General features: G+C 32.5%; 1 protein-coding gene across 1 annotated transcript in view; it reads right to left on the bottom strand.

Moving 5' to 3' along the window:
- LOC112686728 (lachesin-like) overlaps positions 1 to 22,187 on the bottom strand; it is a 207,423-nt gene that overhangs the window by 66,919 nt on the left and 118,317 nt on the right. The window contains exon 5 of the mRNA XM_025559137.1: positions 8,118 to 8,256. Coding sequence (XP_025414922.1) covers positions 8,118 to 8,256 — 139 coding nt within the window. The remainder of the gene's footprint in view (positions 1 to 8,117; positions 8,257 to 22,187) is intronic.

Genomic DNA, 22,187 nt, shown 5'->3' with positions numbered 1-22,187 from the left:
CTAAAATAGAATCAATTGTTCAATTTTTTTCTTTTTTGATTTACTATATAACATAATGCCCGTGTAGCTTTCGGGAAAGAAAAAGGCCATGGATTGTTCCTCCTATCTTAAAAGGTCACTTATAGGAACACTGAAAATCTCCCGGAAAAAGGAAACTCCTCTACAGAGTCAATGGTTTTCGAAGCAATTGAACTGCGTAGAGTAGGGCACTTTTTTGCCCTAGGGTTGAGAAACCGGCTCTAAAGGCGGAGGAACCACGGAAGTAGTCAACGACATAAGGATGTAGAAGGTAGACGACATATATTACGGTATAGTCTTCGTTAAATCATTTATGGCAAAACTAACAGTTAAATTAAATTTCGGAGTCAGTCCTCCATTCGAATCTCCGGGGAGGACAGTTATGCGTGTGGACAAGAGTAATAAATTAACCAGTTTCAAACAACCCTCGAAAATATAGATACTTAGAAGTTAGAACAATGGCACAAGCAGGCAAAATAGATAATGAACAGATAATGAAGAGGATGAAAAAAGAAATGTTGAGTATAAGTGAGATGAGATAGCTTGGATAAAGGGACATAAAAAAAAGAAGAACATAGAATATTTTATTCAGGTTCAGCAGAAGGAAGAATTGAACATGGAGTGGGGTCATAACATCGAAGAATGTGGAACGAAGTGTAACGAACTTTATACCAATATCAGATAGAGTATTACTTCTTCAGGTATATCTGTCAATATAAATATATGCCCTAACAGCAGACAAAAGTGAGAAAGAAGTGAAGCTCCTTTATCATAGTATCCAGGAAGGTTTATTCGTCTTCCTAAAAACGATCTAAATATTATAATGGGTTATTTCAATGCCAAATTAGGGGAAGGAATGAAGACAGCTTTGGTCGGATCTCGTGGACTTGGAGAAAGAAATAAAAGAGGTGATCGACTAGAAATATTTGCGGAAGAAAATGAACTCGTTATGCTCAATACGTTTTTTTTAAATACCCCCAGAAGATTCTACACATGGAAATCACCAACGATAAACCAGATAAAATTATCCGCAACTAAATAGATTTTATGATGGTGAATAGAAGATTCAGAAATAGTATCACTTCAATTAAAATTTATCCAGGTGCGGACATTATGCCCAATCACATATTCTTGGTGAGTAACATAAAATTAAGACTTATGAAGATAGAAAAGAAGACAAAACCATTTTTCAACATGATAGCATTGAAAAAGCCTTCGGTAAAACAGAAGGTGGGATTATAAATTAATGAAAAAATCAATCAGTTAAAACAAGTTATAGTTTTGAAGAAAATGTTCTATATTTTGGAGAAATGGTTCAGAACACAAAGAAAGAATTCTTAAAATTAAGTAAAGTAAAAAGAAAACCTGGATGATAGATGAAATTTTGGACCTAATGGAAGAAAGCAGAAAACATAAATAAAATAAATCGGAATATAATAAATTTGATATACTTATTGGAAGAAAAATTAAAAAAGCTAAGGAAAGAGAAGTTATGGAGAGATGTGCGGTTATAGAGATTTTGCAAAGCAGGTTATTGTCCATAGAAAAATAAATGTGGTTACAAAGATAATTCAAAAAACGAAATAAAAAAATACTTATCGATGAAGATGGTATGGTTATTATTGAACATAAAATCAAAAATTAGTAGAAGGAATACCTGGAAAAGTTGTTCTATGATCAAAGACCAAGCGAATGGTATTTTGAAAACGATATAATAACAGGTCCAAAGATATTGATCACTGAAGTGGAGATGGCAATAAAAAATATGAAAAATGGAAAAGCCACAGGACTTGACAATATGGAAGAATTTTTTTTTTGAAATTGATGAATAAAGAAGGAATAAACTGAATTACAAAAAAAAAAAAAAATGTCTAAAATCAGAATTCATTGCATTACCTAAGTAAATAAGAGTTAAGAAATGTGAAAAATATCGCACCATAAGTCTTATGAGTTATAATTTAAAGTTATTTTTAAAGGTTATTCATAAAATAATATAATCAGTATAACTCAATATACCTAACTCAATTTGGTTTCATTGAAACAGTGGGCACAAGAGAGGCATCATTTAGAGTACAAGTCTTAATACAAAGATGCAGAAACGTAAATTTTGATGTTTACTCATGTTTGATTGATTATGAGAAAGGACAGAAAGCATTCGATAGAGTCAAAAATGATAAAATTATGAATATATTTAAAGAATTCGGTCTAGGTAGCAAAAATTGATTGAGACTAGATAGAGATACATCCAAGGATGTAAAAATATTACAAGGTGTTAGACAAGGCTGTATCCTTTCACCCTTAACTTTTAACCTTAATTGTGAAAAAAGAGGATCTAGGCAGGATAGAGAAAGGCATACAACTAAATGAAGCTTTCTGGCTTAGAATCAACAACATTAGATGCGGATGACACTATAATTTTAGCCGATAGTATTACCGGACTGCAAACTTAATAGATCACATAGCTCAGTACAGTCAGCGGTTTGGACTCAACATAAATGTACACAAAACAAATTATCATTAGCAAGAACATTATAACTAGAGTTTCCCTTTATTTCAATTAAACTAGAATAGAAAGAGTGAAACAATATTGCTATTTACGCACCATGATAAATTAAAATTAGGATACTACTCAAGAAATATAGTGTTACATACGCAAAGTAAGGAAAATATTTAATAAAATGACTGCTTTATTCAAAAGTCATAACTTATCTCTTATAACAAAAATGAGACACATAAGATGTTAAGTGTTCTCTGTGCTGCTTTACGGTGTGGAATCCTCAACTTTGAACGATGCCATTGCAAAAAATATAAAAGCATTTGAGTTATGGCTGTATAGAAGAATACTGAAGATAACATGGATAGCCCGGACTACAAATTTTTAAATTCTTATGAGAATAAACAAGAACACTGAGCTAGTAAACACCATAAAGTTAAGAAAGCTTCAATATCTAGGACACATAATGCGGAATTAGAGTACCTATGTATTCAATACTTCAATCCATTTTGCAAGGGAAAATATTTGGAAAAAGAAGAAAATGATGGCTTCATAATCTAAGGGAAAGGTTTGTAAAGAATTTTTTTTCGTAATTGGCGTAGGTTGTAGTGATTTTAGTAATTAGACAGCCATTAATAAAATATTTTTATTTTGTATTAAGTATACTCTTCATTTTTAAGCAAGTTATGCCAATCAAATAATGATTAATTTTTTTTTTCGTTATGTTTATTCAATGAACATATATGCTATTGAGCTTAGAACAAAATAAATAAAAACAAATAAATGTATTTTTAAATTTAAAACTTTGATTGAACACTACTACCTTACAGAAATATTTTTACATTTTACGTATTTTAATTTTAAGTTGATATTCTTAAATATATATGATTTCCTGTGTAATTTAAAAAGAAAATGAAAACGAAACATTTTTTTATTATTTTCCCGTTCACTTGGTATATTTATTTTTGTAGACGAGAAAAAAGAAAAATAGATTATGCCATAATGTGTCATGGAGAACTAAACTAATATTTTGAACAAGAAGGCCGTGCAGAGCTATTACCAGCCGACCGATAGTTACGATCGAAATAATTAGGATACGACAGTTGGGAAGTTTGGCGTGTTTAAGTGAAAATTCGTCGTCGCAGAGGTTTTTACAGTAATAGGCTTTAAGATTTCAAAAGAAGCGCGTGTACAACGCGTGAGTCGAGCACAAAGACACATATTATAACATTTAATTTTAAATTATATACGCGGAAACGTGAATACATATTATATGACTTCGGTTCGCGTGTTTTCCATTAGGAATGGTTTTCAGAAAATTATGTTATAACCCTCTAATTTCGGAAACTGAATAACACGAAGTACGATCTCGGTTCGAGGGGAAAAACATTGTACCGCTTATGATGTTCATTCATTTTATCGCTCTCCAAAAACGTCCGCTTTTCGCCTTTGTTTTAACAAGCTTTTTTGTAATATTTCCCGCACGCCACTGTCTCCGCCGTCATACATTCACGACATTTTTATGCTGTGAGAAGTCGACTATGCTAATATTCCAATTGTCAAATGTCCGTGTCATTGAATATTAGGTATTGTGTTACCATATCAGTTCGTCGCACTTTTTGCTCTCGCGACCGTTAATACTAAAGCGTAAACGGATTTATAATGTGACCAGATCACGCGATGAACTTTCTTATATTATATAATCGTATACATTTGTGTATATCTTTTTAAAATGTTTTTAGAAAATGTTTTCTATGAATATTTTAAAAACTGTATAAACTTTGAACATAAAATGGTGAGTTTGATTTTGAAAGCATTTTTTTGAATCCTTTATTCTGCTTAAGTGGTCGTACGACTTTTGTCTCAAAATCAAATATTCAATGAGAATATAAAAAACTCACATCATGGTAAAACCAATACATCCTTATTTCCGTTCCGCTCAGAATCTTAAAATCTGGAAAATGTGTAATTGCCGTCGTTGTATCTTTTGTTCGGAATTTAACACGTGTTAGTTTCTTCCGAGAGCCTATACTATTTTACTACGGGGCCCGAAATAGAATTTATTCTACATTATTCTTGCGAAAAGTTATACAAAATGTTTTTTTCCATCTGGTTTATTTTACACGTTGAAGGTAAAAGGTCTATTTGTTTGTACTGCACAAATATTATAATATACATGTATGCATGTCATAATGTGTATGTATATTCGTACTTTTTAATAAATTCTTCTTCGTATCTCTTCTCGATGTTAAGCACATTGGAATTAAATTCGGATCCAAGTATTATAGTGTCATCCATCATAGATTTTCATTTTTTTAGATGCGACTCCAATTTAAACACGCACTAACCTAACCCAGTCGTATTTGACGTAATATAGCCGCTTATACAGAACTCCATAGGTTAAGGAGTCTTACCATGGATGGTTTGCGGGATACAAGAGAATTTCATAAGGGCTACATTTTTTATCCATCCATCGTGTTGATGGCTACATTTTATTTTCGAAATTAGCACGAAAATTGTTACCTTAATCGTTTTTATAAAGATAAAAATATTGTTTGTGTGCATATCTACTAAAATAAAACTTGAGTTGAATCATTCAACAGTTTTTCATTTTTCATTTTTCAGTTTTTTTTTTCCCCCGATGATGTTTTCATCGTTTTTCGGAACCTACTAGGAGTCATTAATTACAGTACACCAAAAAAATACTTTGAAAAACGAAAATTCCACATATACCCGGTGACTGTTGTACGCGGAGTGATATGTATATAAATGTCGCACGAGAGTGGAAAAATGCAAGTGTTCATCCGGTCATTATGAATTCCAATGTCATACGAAACTGAACGGTCGCGTAGAGCGACGTCTATAAGTTTACGGGTACAGGAGAGGTACGAAAAAAATTCGAAATCCCGCAGTAGCTGCAGTCTTTTTGAACAACTTCTGCGCAATAGTATCGCGAGACGATTATTGTAAGTTGTCGAGCAAAGGAAACATAAAAATAAATTAAATTAAATTAGTACACGGTTCCGTTCCTCGTTTTCGCGTGACCGCTCATGGTAACGGGGGGGGGGGGGGGGGGGGGGGGGGGGGGGGGGGGAGTGAGGGTCTGTACCGCTATGAATGAACAGATTTCAAAAGTATTCCGACAAAGCGTTCGAGTATAATAATAATAATTACCATCTGAAAAGTAATTCATAATATTATTTATACTTTAAAAATAGTATTCTATTGTGTTCGGGATTTCGTTCATTTTCGGCTCTTCATCCCCAAAGGTTTTCTTCATTTTTCTCTCTGCCGACGCTTGGTTGATTTTTTTATTTTTCATTTTTCATAACAAGCGAATTTTTGATCGGTGTTAATTATTATTGCGCGTTCCGCCGATTGGAACAAAACCAAAATATAATAAGCAAACTCGATTTCATTCGGTCGGGACAAAAACAATAGCTGACCCGAGACGTTCTCAAATATTTCGTTTAAATTTAAAACTGCCTATTCTGCTACACGGCATATCACATTTTCAACTAATTTTGCTGTATCGTATCGTGACGATATTAGCAGGTTCAGTGTTTCAAAATGGGTAAGTATTCTTCCCAAAGAGGGAATTTAAGCACGCCTCGTAGGGCAATACAGTGATGAAGAAACTGTGAAAATCACCTACATTTATCTCAAAAATGTTACTGTATCAATATAATTTGAATTGTATAATTTATCACAAATTACTGATTTTAAATAATAAACATTTTCGTCTACTTTTTTCCAAACAGAGCCCCGTCCCCTAAACTTGAGATGGTAGGATATAGGTAGGGGGGGGGGGGGTAAAAAGGGTTGGGCAACATTGCGGTAGTTGAACTATAACATAATTATTTTATCCACGTTATCCCGGGTCGCAGAATCCACGGGTCGCCGTTCCAACACTCTAAGAACGTCGCGCACGAACACGCTGCTGGCAGGTCTACGGATCGTCATCCGAGAAGAGCACTGTTCTCCTCCTACTGCGATGACGTGATCGGCTTACAACCGCCGTACGTGAGCAGTAAACGTATTTCGACGGGTGTGTGAGTGGGTAGAGGGTCCGAACTAAATCGCCATCCCGTCTTGACCCGTCACCGGCCAGGAATCTATACACGCGCAAATAATAACAGCAGACGGACATTGCGCTGGTGTACAGGTACATAGTAAATACGTCATCTCGGACAGGGTATTCATTTTTAATGTTTAATGACCCCCTACTCGCGGTCTACATGCGTTCGGTCCGCGAAACCTAGACGTGCACTACCAGCATCATTATTACACGTACCGTACCGCGCGGTGTTCATTTCTTAGAGTTATTTTATTTCATTTTTTTTCTCCGTTACACAGTATATATTTGTTATATATATACGAGTATGTATGTCACATCCATTTAGTTAAATTGTTCGCTCCGTGAAAAGTTATCTAGTTCACGAATTGGAAACCGTTTTTACACATTTCGTGAAATACAAAATTATTTCATCAACCGTATAACTTTCAATAAAATGGATCACTAGATTTTCACGTAGTGTCATTTTTTTCATCAACCGACCAGCCATTTTATGAAATAAAAACTATCACTATTATTTTTCATCTGAAAATTACTTTGTATGACTTTCCAATAATATTATAATAGCCATTTGTGTCACTTATCTAATATAAATATCCTAATAAAATCATTATCTGAAATACATATTATCTTCGTACATAATATTGTAGTGGTGTGCGCTTAATAGAGTATTGACTAAGTTATAAAATCTTATGCGTGAATGTTCATTGTCATTTTAAATTGGAGTTCGATTTGAAAGTTGAATTTTATAAAAAATTGTGGTAAAATCGAAGGAATTTAACAACAGCATCATGGATAAGTATGAACCTGTGAACGTAGGACGACAAAATTCGGTGAAAAGAAATGTTAACTCCAAGTATAAAAAAATTATAAAATATTGACATAATTTCTTTCAGAAATTTTTTTTTGTTACAGGATACCAAAGATTCTCATGATTGAATTATAAATGATTGTGTGATAATTCTATTAGCAAAAGTTGATATAGGAACTTCAGATCCTGGAAATTTAATCGGTGTCATTATAAACAAAAAAAATAAAATAAAATAAAAAATAAAGGAACTGAAAATGGATTACTTAAAGGATGGTTTGAATCTGTAGTATATAATATTTTTCGGGTAAAAATAATAGTTATATTTTTATTAGGATTTTATTAGGATAATTATATTAGATAAGTGACACAATTGGCTATTATAATATTGTTGGAAAGTCATATAAAATAATTTTTAGATGAAAAATAATAGTTATGTTATTATTTCATAAAGTCATTGATCAGTTGATAAAAAAAATTACAGGATGTGAAAATCTAGTGAAAATTTTCACTAAGTTCACTAGTTCATGAAAAGTTATTCAGTTGATGAAATAATTTTTGTATTTCACGAAGTATAAAAAAAATGGTTTCCGTTTCATGAACTTGATAAATTTTTATGAAATTAAAAATTTCACTAAATTGATCCGACACACACAAACACACACACACACACACACACACATATATATAATATATATTATAAATGTAGAAAATAATCTCACCCGTCCATCAACATTTTCGTCCGATTCCTGACCCAGTAGTTGATGGATTTTGGATAGGATTCCACGTGGCATTCGAGCGTGACGTCTGTGCCTATCGGCGCTCCTAGCAGTTGGTTGGGTACCGCGATCACGGGTGGAACTGTAAACAGACAACGAGAGCAAATATTAAAATATTCCACATGGAAGAACAAAATTACGACGGACTGCATGTAAAACATGTTTAGGTAAGATTTTAAAATTTAAATGTTAAGATTCTACGGATTTTAGGATTAAATTGCAAGTCGCACGTAGTTGTACACTGGATTTGGGTTTTTATTATCAATCGTGTCCCAATCACGACTTAAAAAGATTTTATACAAATATATATATGTATATATTTATTGAATTAATAAGGTTATAAATATCTGAAGTTATTAGCCAAACATTTTAACGTATCAATTTTAAAAATTATGTGGGTTGGTGGACATTTGGGAATATTGGTTATGTAACTAATCTTAATTTAGTTTTGATAAATTTTATATCTGTGAAAAACTTGAAAATGTTTCACAAATTTTCCTGTTCAAGTGATTGTTTCATCGTGCGTGAGTTTCCTAAAATTTATTCGGAGCTACTGAACCCAGGGCATTATAGTACGATATGTTTGAATTATTTGTTACAGGGTTCACAGGTTGGTATTCTTCTTCAGTTATAAGATGTAGATGTGTTAAACGAGATTAATAACATATTATTCATTTTTGTCTCGATCGGAACGTTGCCGGTGTAAATATTTGACCATCGTATTTAATTGTCGTGTAACTGTCAGTTTTGTTTTTTTTTGTTTTTTATAAATCCGCGACATTCTTCGGCTGAAAATCGCGTACTTGCGGTTCCGGCACTCGTAGTTCATGTCGGTCTAAACACAACAACTCGAATTCCGGAGTAGTAAACGAACGACGATAGAACGTCGACAGTTATGCGTATGCAGATTTTGCGTTAACAACGGTCCGATGATGTGCCGCGCAGACGGTATACCGTGTCCCGCGCTTTTCTTCCATTTTTTCGTTATATCACTTGTTATTAGTTTTTTTTGTATTTTAGAACTTTCAGTATACTAACTTTGATAGTCAGGGATACCAATTATGGTATGATATTGGAATCGAGGGTGACATGAATGACTCTGGGAGATCGGTCCACGTGAAGATGAATGGTGCTCCTATGCAGTAAGAAGGGAAGGTAGGTGTTAAGGGGAAGAGAGTTGTGAAATTTACACGGATAATAAAATTTAAAGGGGAACAACATAATTTATTATAGATGTATTATATATCTAATCGAGCCAGTAATTTAATTATATATATTGTAATACACTGTCTGTAAAAAATGGGTGTAGTCAAAAGATTGAAGATTTCTTAATACTTCAAATGCATAGAATTATATCATATAATAATAATAAAAATACGTAAAACTTTGCTATTTTTATTCAGATATTAATATAAAATTTTACTGCAAGAAATAAAAACGTTTAAAAAGTTTATTTTTGATATTCATTTTTTCGAAAAGGTTTCTTTTCATTTTAGTTTTTATGTTAATGAATGGAATTTTATTTTGAGACGCATATTATCGAAGTATTTTATCCGAGGGCGGTACAATGAAATTGCGTTTAAAAAAATATTCTAAGGATTGAGATTATAATACATTAACTTTTGTAAGCTATAAATATGATTACGGATCATTTATTTACATAATGTTTGTCTGTTAACATTTTTGTTTTTTTTTATAAGTTTTGCATAGAAAAACTTCAAGATTTATAAAAAACAAACAAACTTACACCTCTTAACTATTAAAAAAACAGCTTAAAGAACAATTCATAATTTATAAATATTAATAGAATACCGGTATAAGAGTTGAATTTGAATTTATTATGTATATTTTATTTATTCAAATTTTCCCTGATTTTATACGAAGTGTTTTTTATAGCTTTATTTAATAGCTTTATAATAAATTGATTATTACTTAATGTATAAAAATATTATGTTAATACTGACTGCGTTTAGTTTTATACATTTATTAACGATATTAATGAATATCATCCATAAAGTTTTATGTAAGCCGATATTTCCTTAATTATACATAAAATAATTTGTTTTTCATTTATTTAATTATGGTACATATATATTGAAAATATATTATTTGCTTCGTTCTAAGTCTAAAAGAGGCAAAAATCATAAACCTCAATGGATTAATTAACGGTACATTAGTGAAATAAAAAAAAAATTGTTTATTTGCGTTGATTATTTATAAATAAATCCAATCTTTAAAATGTTTCGAAATTAAATAAGCGTATGATACTATGGTGTAATATGTAATTTAACATATTGCTGATGGCAGGTTAGTCAAATGCTTAGTTATTTAAGCATAGTGAAACAAATGAATGAATTAAAATAATAATTTATTGTTTTCCTTGTTCAGTTAAATATTTTGTCATGACAATGACATGGTACGCGATGAAACATAATTTTAATTTCATCCAATGATATTGTTAATTGAAAAATCTTGGAAATTCGTTGATTCCATATAATAATATGATTGAACCACATTCAACACTAACGGACAAAAAAAAAAATTAAAAAATTAAAATTGAATACAATTATAATATTTAATTTATCGAATGTTACTTTGTAATACAGCGCGTTGTCACAGGTTTAATACATCACTAGGCATATCATTAGGACCGGATTTAGAATAAAGACCCTTTTAAATATGCCGCCCCTACCCCAAGAAAAAAAAAATGTTGTAATTATTTCTAATAAATTGATTTCATGTTAAAAAAATTAGGTCCTAACCTTAGCAGTATACATTTTTAATCTTAAAATAATCTTAATAATCTTTAATCTTATACCTATGTTATCTATAACATTGATGACGAACTTATTTAGACGCGAAATCGTCGATTATATCATCATAATTTATACTTCGAAGCATCTCAGATTCTATGTGTAGTATTGATGTTGCATTTAATCTATCTGACTCCAAAGTTGAACGAAGATGTGATTTTACTTTTTCCAATGCTGAAAATGACCGCTCTAGTGTACAATTTGTTGCAAACGTGCACAAATACATACGTAACGCTGTTATCACGTTTAGGTAAATATTTATTAAATCATTTGTATAAAACATCTTACAAAGTTCTTGGGCGTTTCTTTTTTTGTCAGATTTACAAAAAAGATGATCATGAAAATGAAGACATTAATTTGTAAATGATTTTTTCTATATCATTAGGATATTGTTCTATTAATGCCCTAGTTTTCTCAGAAATAATTTCTTCATCAAAACTACATATATTCGTAAGAAAATCAAATTTGACACATAAGTCTTTATATAAACTGCTACGTCTTACAAGTTCAGAATACAATTTATCTAATATAACGAAGAATACATTTATTCTGAAATCTTTTTTGCCTGTTTCTGTAATCATTTCATTAATTGTTTTGTCGAATTGACATTTTCTCTTAACAGTTCTCCGCAGGTCTTTTTTATACTGCATTTCACCGCATATTTGTATAGCTTTTCCTTCATATTCTTCAGAATTATTTCTAATTCTAGAAATATACTGCTCTAACGATCCTTATAATTCAACCATCATTCGTAATTCAATATTAACTATATGAAACCTTTCTAATACTACGTTCTAAAAAACAGTCATAAAGCACATTTCTATAATATTGAAAGGTTTCACAAAAACTGAAGCATCAAATTTTATTACAGATTTTTCATTGGCATCGTCAATAATAGCCTGTAAAAGCGTTATTTATTTCACTCCAAGAAGTATAAAAAGATTTACCCGCTTCGTATCTTGCTGACCATCGGATTTGAGACAAACTTTTTACACACTTAGACTTTTTTAAATAAAATAGTAAAATTTCCCTACGATGGGTAGATGCTGTGAAAAAGTTATATAATTCTTGTAGATATCTAAAATATGTTGTCGATTTTTCACAGCAATCCACGGCAGATATCCCTACAAAGTTTAGGGAATGTGCTGAGCAAGGGACATAAATGACAAGCGGAATGACTTCTTTAATTCTGGCTTGAAGGCCAGTGTATTTACCAGCCATGTTACTGGTTACTGGCATTATCGTATGATTGTCCGCGGTAATTTTTATTATCCAAATTATATTGATTAAGTGTATCAAAAACTGCATCAGAAAGTTGTAACTGATTCTATACGTCGGGGTTGACGATAGATATTAGTTAACTGATTTTGAGATGATCTGTAACCGTTATAGGTTTTGTCATCAAAATTATAACAATATATTTTAATACTGAGATACTTATACTTTATTTATATTATCACGTAAAAATAACTTTTCGCAACAAACTCGTATGGTGTTATACAATAGTAACGTTGCTTTTAAATATATAATAAAAAAAAATATAATATAGTTATATCATCAAACTACAATAACATACAACATAGATATAGAGTAGGTTAGTTGTTTGAATATTTACAGAGTGAATAGGGTCAGTAGTATCGTTGGTTGGACGTGTATGGCTCTTTTCCTCTGCAAATATTGTTGATAAACGTTCAGGGTGGCTGTATCAAGTGCTTATGGCGTACTGGGTGACAGCCGCTGATCGCCGTATGTACCGCGATAGATAGACCGCGTAAAGATAAGAGAGTTGGTCTGGATTTTATACTGTGCAAGTATACCGTGATCAACTCAATATCTTTAACTGGTGGCGGTGGATATCACTACGACGGTGGACACTGTCGGATCGGACGGACACGGTCAGAACGGACGGACACGATCAAAAACGAACGGACTCGGTTGAGTTGGGCAGTTAAGATGCGGATTGATCGTTGTATTATTTCTATTATTTCGTCTAAAACCCGTACTATCCTGGACTTTATACTTGTGTAAGTATACCGTGTATAGTCTGGTAAAGGAGTTGGCACTGGGCTAAAACTCACTACAATAGAAAATTGTGGGTGTGCCTCGGGCTACAACTACTTTAGCGAAATAAAATACTTTCTAGTCCGGGGAGGGAAAAGGATACCGTGGTCGACAGAATCACGGGTACTTATACGTTCACGTCCGACACGGTTTTGGAAGCCTTTCGTTTCTAGTGACCTTATTGATGGTGTCTTAAGACCGAATAATGATTATTACCCGATCATAGACGACACAGCAACATGGTCCCGGTGATGTTTCGTCTTGATCCGCTTTTTTACTTAAAAATATACAAATGAAAATGTAGATTCTTATTTTTGGTTGGAACGTTATGTATGTCTTGGCGATCAGCGTTATCTGTGTTTAGGTACATTACTGTCAAAAGCGTGTTGATGACAGGGATAAGGGATTTGTACCGATAGAGGGCAACGGTGTCCCGTTACAAAGTTGTTCAGATTTATGCCCTGTATTGGCAATAAACTTTAAAAATCATTCTATAGGAGAACCGTCTTTTAAAAGGTATCTTATGATAAAAGACAACTGATCAACATGGGATACGCTGGGTGTCGAATCAACGTTTATCGAAAAATACTTTGAAACTTTGACTTCTTCAACTATTTGTTTTATATTTTTTCTGCTACTATTTGTATAAACTCTCCGTATGTCTGTGAAGATAGATACGATATTACTTCTACCGACTTTACCGTAATTTCGAATATGCTCTGATAGAAAGTGGTCAAATTCTGCTAAAAGCTCTAATGTCATAATGAAATTACCGCTATGATACGACCCAAATTTTTCTTCACTGCCTCTCAATGGTAACTCTGTAATTACTAAAGAACGTACAGTAGCAATTATTCTTTTTAAAATATTTTGTTAATAATTTGTTTCTAGTTCAAATTGCAAAACAATTTCTTGGTTTATTTTACCGGCGGTTTTTTCCCTTTCGACTGTTGAAGCAACTGTTGAAGTTTTATGAGGGAAAGAATTGTCGTACAGCATTTTTCCAATCGTTAAAACCAACAGTTACTAATATTGATAGTGACTGTACTTTATCATTTAAACGTGTTCTAACAAATAATGATTTATTTAAAAATCTATTTTTGTCAGGATACTCACGTTTAGAACATGTAAAATAATCATTTAAATTTTGATTTATTCCGTGTTTTGCCACATAATTGTGAGTTACATCATTAATAATCCATTTAGCTGGATCATTATCAATAGAAAATGTATTTGAATCCATATTTAAAGTAGAAGTTGTTATATTATTATTCACAAAATTCGATTCGCACATAGTAGTTTCAATCTTTTCTAAATCATGTTGAACATTATTAGATTCATTCAAACAAGGCGGTGTAACAGGTTTAAAGAAAGTATTTAGTTTAAGTATTTTATTTAGAACTTTACTCTCTTTATATATTTTATCTTTGGCTCGCTTTTTATACTCTGAACCATTAAAACGTTTACGACTGTCACTCATATTGAAAAAAATGCTAAATGCTATAAATTTAATACGTGAATTATTAATTATCATTTATTAAATATATTATGTTGTCGTAATATGCAATCCGACAGTAACAAACAATAAACTGAAACGAATTGTGGTCGTGTGAGATGTGAATACTCAATATCTCTAGCCAATTTCTATATATATTATATTATTATCGTAATTGCTTTTAGGAACAACTTATATTATGTACCTAGGTAGATATCTCATCTTTATAGCTCACATTACGAGAAAATTGATTTCGTGTTATTGATATTCTCAGTTTCATGCGCCCGTATATTTTACACACAAACACAGATATTTATACTATAATATTGAATATTATTTATATTACTATTAAATATTATATTATATTAATTTGCGCAGTTACATAAATGCATAAAATATTTATATGATGTTTTTTTATTTCTTACAAAATTTGCCGCCCTAGGCCCGGGCCTAGGCGTGAATACGGCCCTGCATATCATATCATATAGGTGGATGTACAATATTCGGAACAAGCGTATATGGATAACTGCGATGGTAATGACGTGCGGGTGCACCCGGGTGGCGTGAGTCTCGTACGCACCTTCCGATTTGTTAACATAAAAATCGTATTTCTGGTAAACATTTTTTCGTGGTTTATTTGTATTGATCATGTATAATGACTCATAATTAATATTTTATCTATTTTCTGTGCTAGATGCACCCAAAATTATTGAATTCAAGTCAACCATGTTTTTGTAGGATTTTTTTAGGGGGCAAAACCTATACGAAATATTGAAAAACAATTGATTTTGTCCGACTACGTATGTTTGAAAATGTCCATCTCACGAGGTTCCTCGACACGACTCTCTGCGAATATACAATGATCGAAGGTGAACGCACATCCGTTCGCCAATACGTTAATTTTTGTCAGAACAACTGGTAACCCTAATAATGGTGTCCACATATACGTGTTGTAGACAGATTCGCTGCATAATATTTTACTTCGGAGAACAAACGTATTTTCTTGCCTCTTCTGTCATAGGTCTTAATATAAATTTTTAACGCAAGAAAAAAAGATCAAATATGTGATAATTTAAAATTTTGAACATAGTGAAATCTATGTGATGTATATATATATATAATATAAAAAAACACTCTGTAACATTCCGATCATCGACAGACTATGACATCGGAACATGTTTTTCTAAAACAAATAGGAAGCAGTTCTAAAATTTGGTCAAGTGCATGCGCTCTGGTATGCTCTACCATATTTTTGAACTTCACTGTTTCGAAAAAATGCATTCAGCGCTTGGTGAACGTGAAAAATATAACTGTATTAGTCATTATTTTGATCGAAGGAAGATTAAAAAATGTATCTTCATTACGTCTAAAAAACGTACGTGACGTAAGTGTACATTGCATACAATGGCCATACGTACACGCCACCTCCAACTGACAGTCGCAGATATTCCATCTGGCTGCTGCTGATGACGGTGTACAGATAAAATGGTATGGGATCACGACGTCAGGCCGATAGACTACATAGCCGATGGACCGAAAAAATTGTAGATAAAATGTTTATTAAAAAACGAAAATAAAAATGCGATATCAAATGCAATATATAGTAAAATATTTATAGTTTAAAACAGCATACGAATTTAGTTTTATACTACTATCTAACCTTTTAAAAATTCATCCGTCGTCAATTTTACTATCGTATGTCTGATCTTTTGCTTATACGGTGGATTAGATAAGCACAGATATATGAACGCAATTAATAATGTAAAAATAATACACAATATTTTACATCGTCCGATCGGTTATCGTAGGCTAACCCTTACCGTACCGACGGCCTATCGACCTTTTCCCCAATGGTAAGACCTACTTCTTTTAGATTGATTTCGAGCCCGAAGTATGTGAGCACCGACCGTGCTGCTATAACGGACGGTTTTGCCCCCAAAAAGATGATTCACGTGAAAAATAATAAATAACGCGGCCACAAAATGTACTCCGGACGACGATGCTCGGCGACCATTCATCATAACTTATAATTTCGTGCGTGCGTTTCGGAAAGTTAGAGTAAACAGCCGTAAACAGCTTGGCATCGAAATTGTACGACTAATCACCTGCAGCAATAACACTATAAGACCGGTCACGGGGGTACAGCTAAATAATGTGCAGTGCATGTGTTCACCGCGGGGTTTTTGACAGCGCGCGAGATCGGTGTACGATCATAATTGTTACCAACTACACCGTCGTGTCCCCGTGCAGTATAATAACCTTAATGTATTCGTAGGCAATAAACATAGGGTCGTCCGCGGAACGCAAAGCTGACCGTGATTTGCGCAAACTTAATTAATAAGCGCGAAAACTTCTATGTTGTAAACGTACGGTACACGTCTCGAGTACACTGTGTGTGCGGCGCTTTCTAGATCCTGCCGCAGGATTTCCGCCGAGTGACTGCGACAACGTGCTCGCGCGACCCTTTCGCCCCGGGTTCGACGACACGGCTCCGCTTACTAGAGCCATATCAATGGGACGGGGGATTAGAGGAGCAAAAATGTAATAATTTGCATTTTATGTTAACATGAGTTACAACGGTCAATGTTGTATATTTTATCTACAAGAACTTCAGCGGCCTTTGTATTAATCAAATCGATTTTTGGAAATCATATCTAATAATTATAATGTTATTAAATTATAAATAAACGAGGGCACAATTTGAAGTTTCATCTCAGGCGCAATATTTGTTTATATACTAACCACAGCGGTCTGAGCTGGGATTTTAGAAACGGTCGATATTACTTTTAATAATTTTTTTAGTAATAACAAATGACGAACAGAGTGTACTGTGATTATAGGTTTACAAACTTCATCTTTTATATCTGTTAGCTCGGTTACTTTTCCTAAGATTTTTCGCTACCATAACTATACATTTCGTCACCAGTCACTATATTGAAATACCCCGCTCCCAGTCTTCAACTTCTAAGGTTTCTAGGCGATATCTAATCCCATATCATTCTATAGTATTTTCCATATCGATTTCATAAGAAATATATGTAAAATATTCGATTTTAGAGCAAGCACACAAAACCTGCTAATCTGCCTATGTAAAACGTATGGTCTAAATGCAGATCATCGAATAGATTTTATCATCTTAGTGATAAGTATTTATTTTCGATCTTCAGTTATCATTGTTCTTTGTTCGTTACGTCGATTTATAGCTGAAACGACTGGACGTGATATTAGTGAAACATTCGTTTCCAAGTGAGACGGATTGAATCGAAAAAACATCGCAAACTCGTTAATGAATGAATTGATTGATGGTGGTAAAATGCGTGTACCGCTCAGTTTATTTTCAGCATCTTAAATCTAGATGTATGCATTTGAATAAGTGTAAACAATGTTTAAGCATCGACTATTAGCGTTTTATAACGGTTATTATTAATCTGCAAGAACGCTATGATAAACGATTTATAATAATTATAAGCCACTTGGTAAATAAAGTTATTAACGAGAAACTAAATACATTTTAATCACGTTATAATTTTCAATGAAATAAAGAATGTTTAATAATAAAGAATTCTCATTACACTTGAAATACACGTGGGCATCAAATACAGTGGTATATTTCTATACTATGAAATGAAAATCATGGATTTTTTGATTGTGGAAAAAGTTTATATATTTCAAAACTATAATAATCCTATTATTATTATTGTATCTACATTTTAGAAACTATTTGCCACTATTTAGACAAGATTGTGGAATTCAATCGAGGAATAATAAAGTGATATGCACATTTAGTACATAAATATACATATCGTTTGAGACTTAAAACAATAATTAAATAAATATTATCATATAACATTGCAGACATAATGAAATTACTCACGACAACTTGTACACACGAGAAGTGCAGTAGAATCAACGTTTATTTAGGCTAGAAGTTTGTAGTCAATGATGACTGAGCGTAACGAATTATCGAACGGAATTGTGAGTCAACTACGAGAGAAGGAAATATCGTATATTTTAAGATGTCAACAAAGTGAGTATAAACGTATGTACGGGACTTGCAAACAACTTACACAAGGGCAATTCGGACGAGTTTATGAATTTCATGCATGCGTGTGTGTGTGTGTGTGTGTGTGTGTGAATTTGCGAGTAAAAAAAAAAATAAAAAAAGAGGAAAAGAGAGAAATGTTTTTTAGTTTCCAATTAACCTGTACGCTCGGGTGTGGCGTTGTAGTGTCTTTGGCGCTACTTAGTTCTGATCGGAACCGTCAAAGCTGCGAGAATATCTAGGACGGTAAACTAGCCAAGTATATTTGTAAATGCTCGAAGTGACTGTTGTAGACTCACCCCATTGACGGTGGAAAAGTTTTGCAGTAGGATCTATTCGAACTCGAAATTACTCGCCACTAAGTATATTGGAGCGCGTTCGAGACACCGCAGCACCAGTGTATACCGATCGAGATGTAGCTTAGTTGCTGAGGTAACGCGATAAATAATGGCAGAAGTTCTTTGTCGACTCGAAGTGCGAGCGCTACTATTGTAAATTCGATTTCTTCTTTCTATAAAACGATTGCGCGAGCTCTTAACGACATTTACAAAATAGTTATTGAATGATATCGTTCGCACTCCGCACTCCTTATGTGTAATGTACGTATTTGTAATTGTTTACGTTGACCAACAACTAGCAAGATGAGTAATTGTTTCTTTTTAGTTTTATTAAGTTTAAGTTAAGATTTTTAAACATTATCTACTATGTATTTAAATTAATTTTTACTGAGCAGGCATATGTATAGAATTATTTTTCTTTGGGGGAAATTTGTTTTTACACCCTATGAAAATAAAGTTTTATGAACATATATGTGTAACAGAAGAGGTTTAGACCTCATGGGTTTTCTAAAAAAGGTTGGTAAGATTTAGAATTAGGTAGGGGAATGCTGCTCAATTTTTGATGAATATAGTCCCCCCACAACATTTTTCCCACTTTAACCACTGTATAGGGTTAATAATATATAAACAATGATGCTATTGATTTTAAAAAATATGTTCCTTTGTAGATTAAAAAAAGAGAAATAAATGTAAAAAAGATTATTGTATCGAATTATATAACAGTAATAAGATCAAACTCAAAGTATAATTTTATCCCTAATAATGTTAATAGTTTTATAAAAAATATCGTAAGCATTTGTTATAGCATTTTTACGGTAATGTTATATGTCTTATATGCGCAAACCGAAAATAAGGAGAGTAATAAAATAGGTTACTTACTTATACACGTAAGACTCATATCCGAGTTTAAAAAAAAATTAATTTTTATCTCTTCGAACAACACATTCCATTAACGAAGCGCATACGGAGTCGCTATTATATAACTTTACATTAAATGGTTAACACTTTGAAACGAGCCCGCGAAATAAGACTTAAGTGATGCATATGAATATTTCACTCGTCGAAACGAGTGTGAAAACATGTGTTCCATATACGCACAGAACGATAATGATGATAATAATAATAATGTCCCTCAGTGGGGTCACATTTATCCAATTATTTTTCTCTTGTTTATAAATAATATCAAAAGTATTATTTGCTGTTTACTGATGATCTAAAATTATTTTTAAAACCCGTCGTGAAAATGTCTTTCACCTCATATAGTGTGATCTTGACACATCAAGTGCTTGGGCTATTTACATAGGTTTAGACTTAAATATCTCCAAATTCTCCATTTTATATCTTTTTACAAAATTCGTAAACCACTCGTTTTTAATTACACTTTGTGTAATTTTCTTCTCGTTAATCCAGGTAGTGATCTAGTCGGATGAATATATATGATATATATATATATCATATATATTTATATATATATATATAAAATATATGATATTGGATGAATATATTGAAAAATCTTATTGTAAAGCTCTGAAAACACTTGGTTTCATAAAAAGAATTTATGAATATTTTTCCTCTGACTTTAAATTGTTGGCCCCTCTTAAAACATTATACTGTGCTATAGTAAGATATATTCTAGAGAATATACTGTGGTAATTTGGAGTCCTAAACTGACCACCAGTAGGAACCGGATTGATAGGGTACACCATATATTTTTAATTTATGCTGCTAGAGTGTTTCATCATGTACACCATAGACCTCATAATTATGGGCCAGTTACTTATAGTACTAGGATTATCAAACTTAACTGACAGGTGGTTATCAGCCAACTAGGTATTCATACGAAAACTTATCAATGGTTTTATTGATTGTCCTGATCTTCACATTATCCTTTTTTCATAGCACTTTGCACCACTAATTATTCCCATAATAAACCATAATAAATCCAGAACGATGCGCATTGAATACCCATTTACCTTTTTTTGTTAATATTATGTATCTGTGTTCTTTCTACTGTTAGATAATTCCATTATATTACTATACTTTAGGTCACGGCCCATATTATTAATGAATTTCTTTAGGTATAATTATTTTCACACAGTCCTCGTTTTTTCAATCGCATTTTTCCGACGACAATCGAATGTAACTTGATGTATATTTACTATATATATGGTACAATATAATATAATATATATTGTACATCAGAGTTATGATGGAAAAATAAACCACGGAAAGTGTATCGTACGAGACGTGTTGTTTTGTGAGACAACAACAATATTTTCGTTGATACAATATTATTCAAATGGATTCAATGAATGATTGGATTGCCTTACTAATATAGCAAACTGTACACTTACGCACACGTTCATAATGTGTAACCGCATATTGTAATAATATAATATATGCGACTACGTATTCGTCCATGTTTGGCAATAGAATAAATAGTACTCGTACGATTGAAAAAATAATAATTCAGTTGACGGTAGTGTACCCGATCGAATGGCACTCATATAACTAGGATGTTATTGTGTAAGATTTAAACGACTATTAAATTGAAACCGTTCTTGTTGTTGCCCGTCGTTCGGTAAAAACCTTTTTTATTACGTGTTCCTTGGGCACATTTTTCCCTCGCCTGTAAAACTACCCCTTTTTCTTTCCTCTTCACCATTTTGTAGCTTTTCGTACAATTTTCCAACAAGTAAAACGGTCCACGTATAGTACGTATATTTATCATCGGTGTAATAATTTTGATCGAACTCGCATTTGAACGGAATAAGAATTCGTACGGAGTGATTTATTCGTCGTAATATGAGTACTGTAAAGTTTGCCCATTTATTTATTTTTTCGCATTGTGTTTTAACGGGGCATGTAAAAATTATGCTACCACTTTTTACATGATTTTCATTTTATAAAATAAGTTTTTGTTTTCAAATTAATTATTTCGTTTCGACCACACTTTTCCCAAGTTTTTACGCACGTACCTTTAAAATGGACGCAAATTAAAACAGTGTGTAGCGTTATTTATAGTAGGCGTAAGAAAAGAAAAAAAACACACTGATCAGTACAATGTTAAATGGGACCGCGTGATTTGCGCTTAAAACTTAAACTTAAACCTAACGGATTATGTTCCGTATAATATTCGTGTAGTATCTAATCGTATCCATAATATAGGATTTGTTTTTTTATTTGTATGCAAATTAAAAATCAGACCGCGAATATAATATGAGACTAAAATAAAATAATAATATCAGACGACAACCAGCGATT

This window comes from Sipha flava, unplaced genomic scaffold (genome assembly GCF_003268045.1).
Source record: "Sipha flava isolate LNK unplaced genomic scaffold, YSA_version1 323_pilon_pilon, whole genome shotgun sequence".
Lineage (NCBI taxonomy): Eukaryota > Metazoa > Arthropoda > Insecta > Hemiptera > Aphididae > Sipha > Sipha flava.
This window is presented reverse-complemented; position numbering and strand designations above follow the sequence as displayed.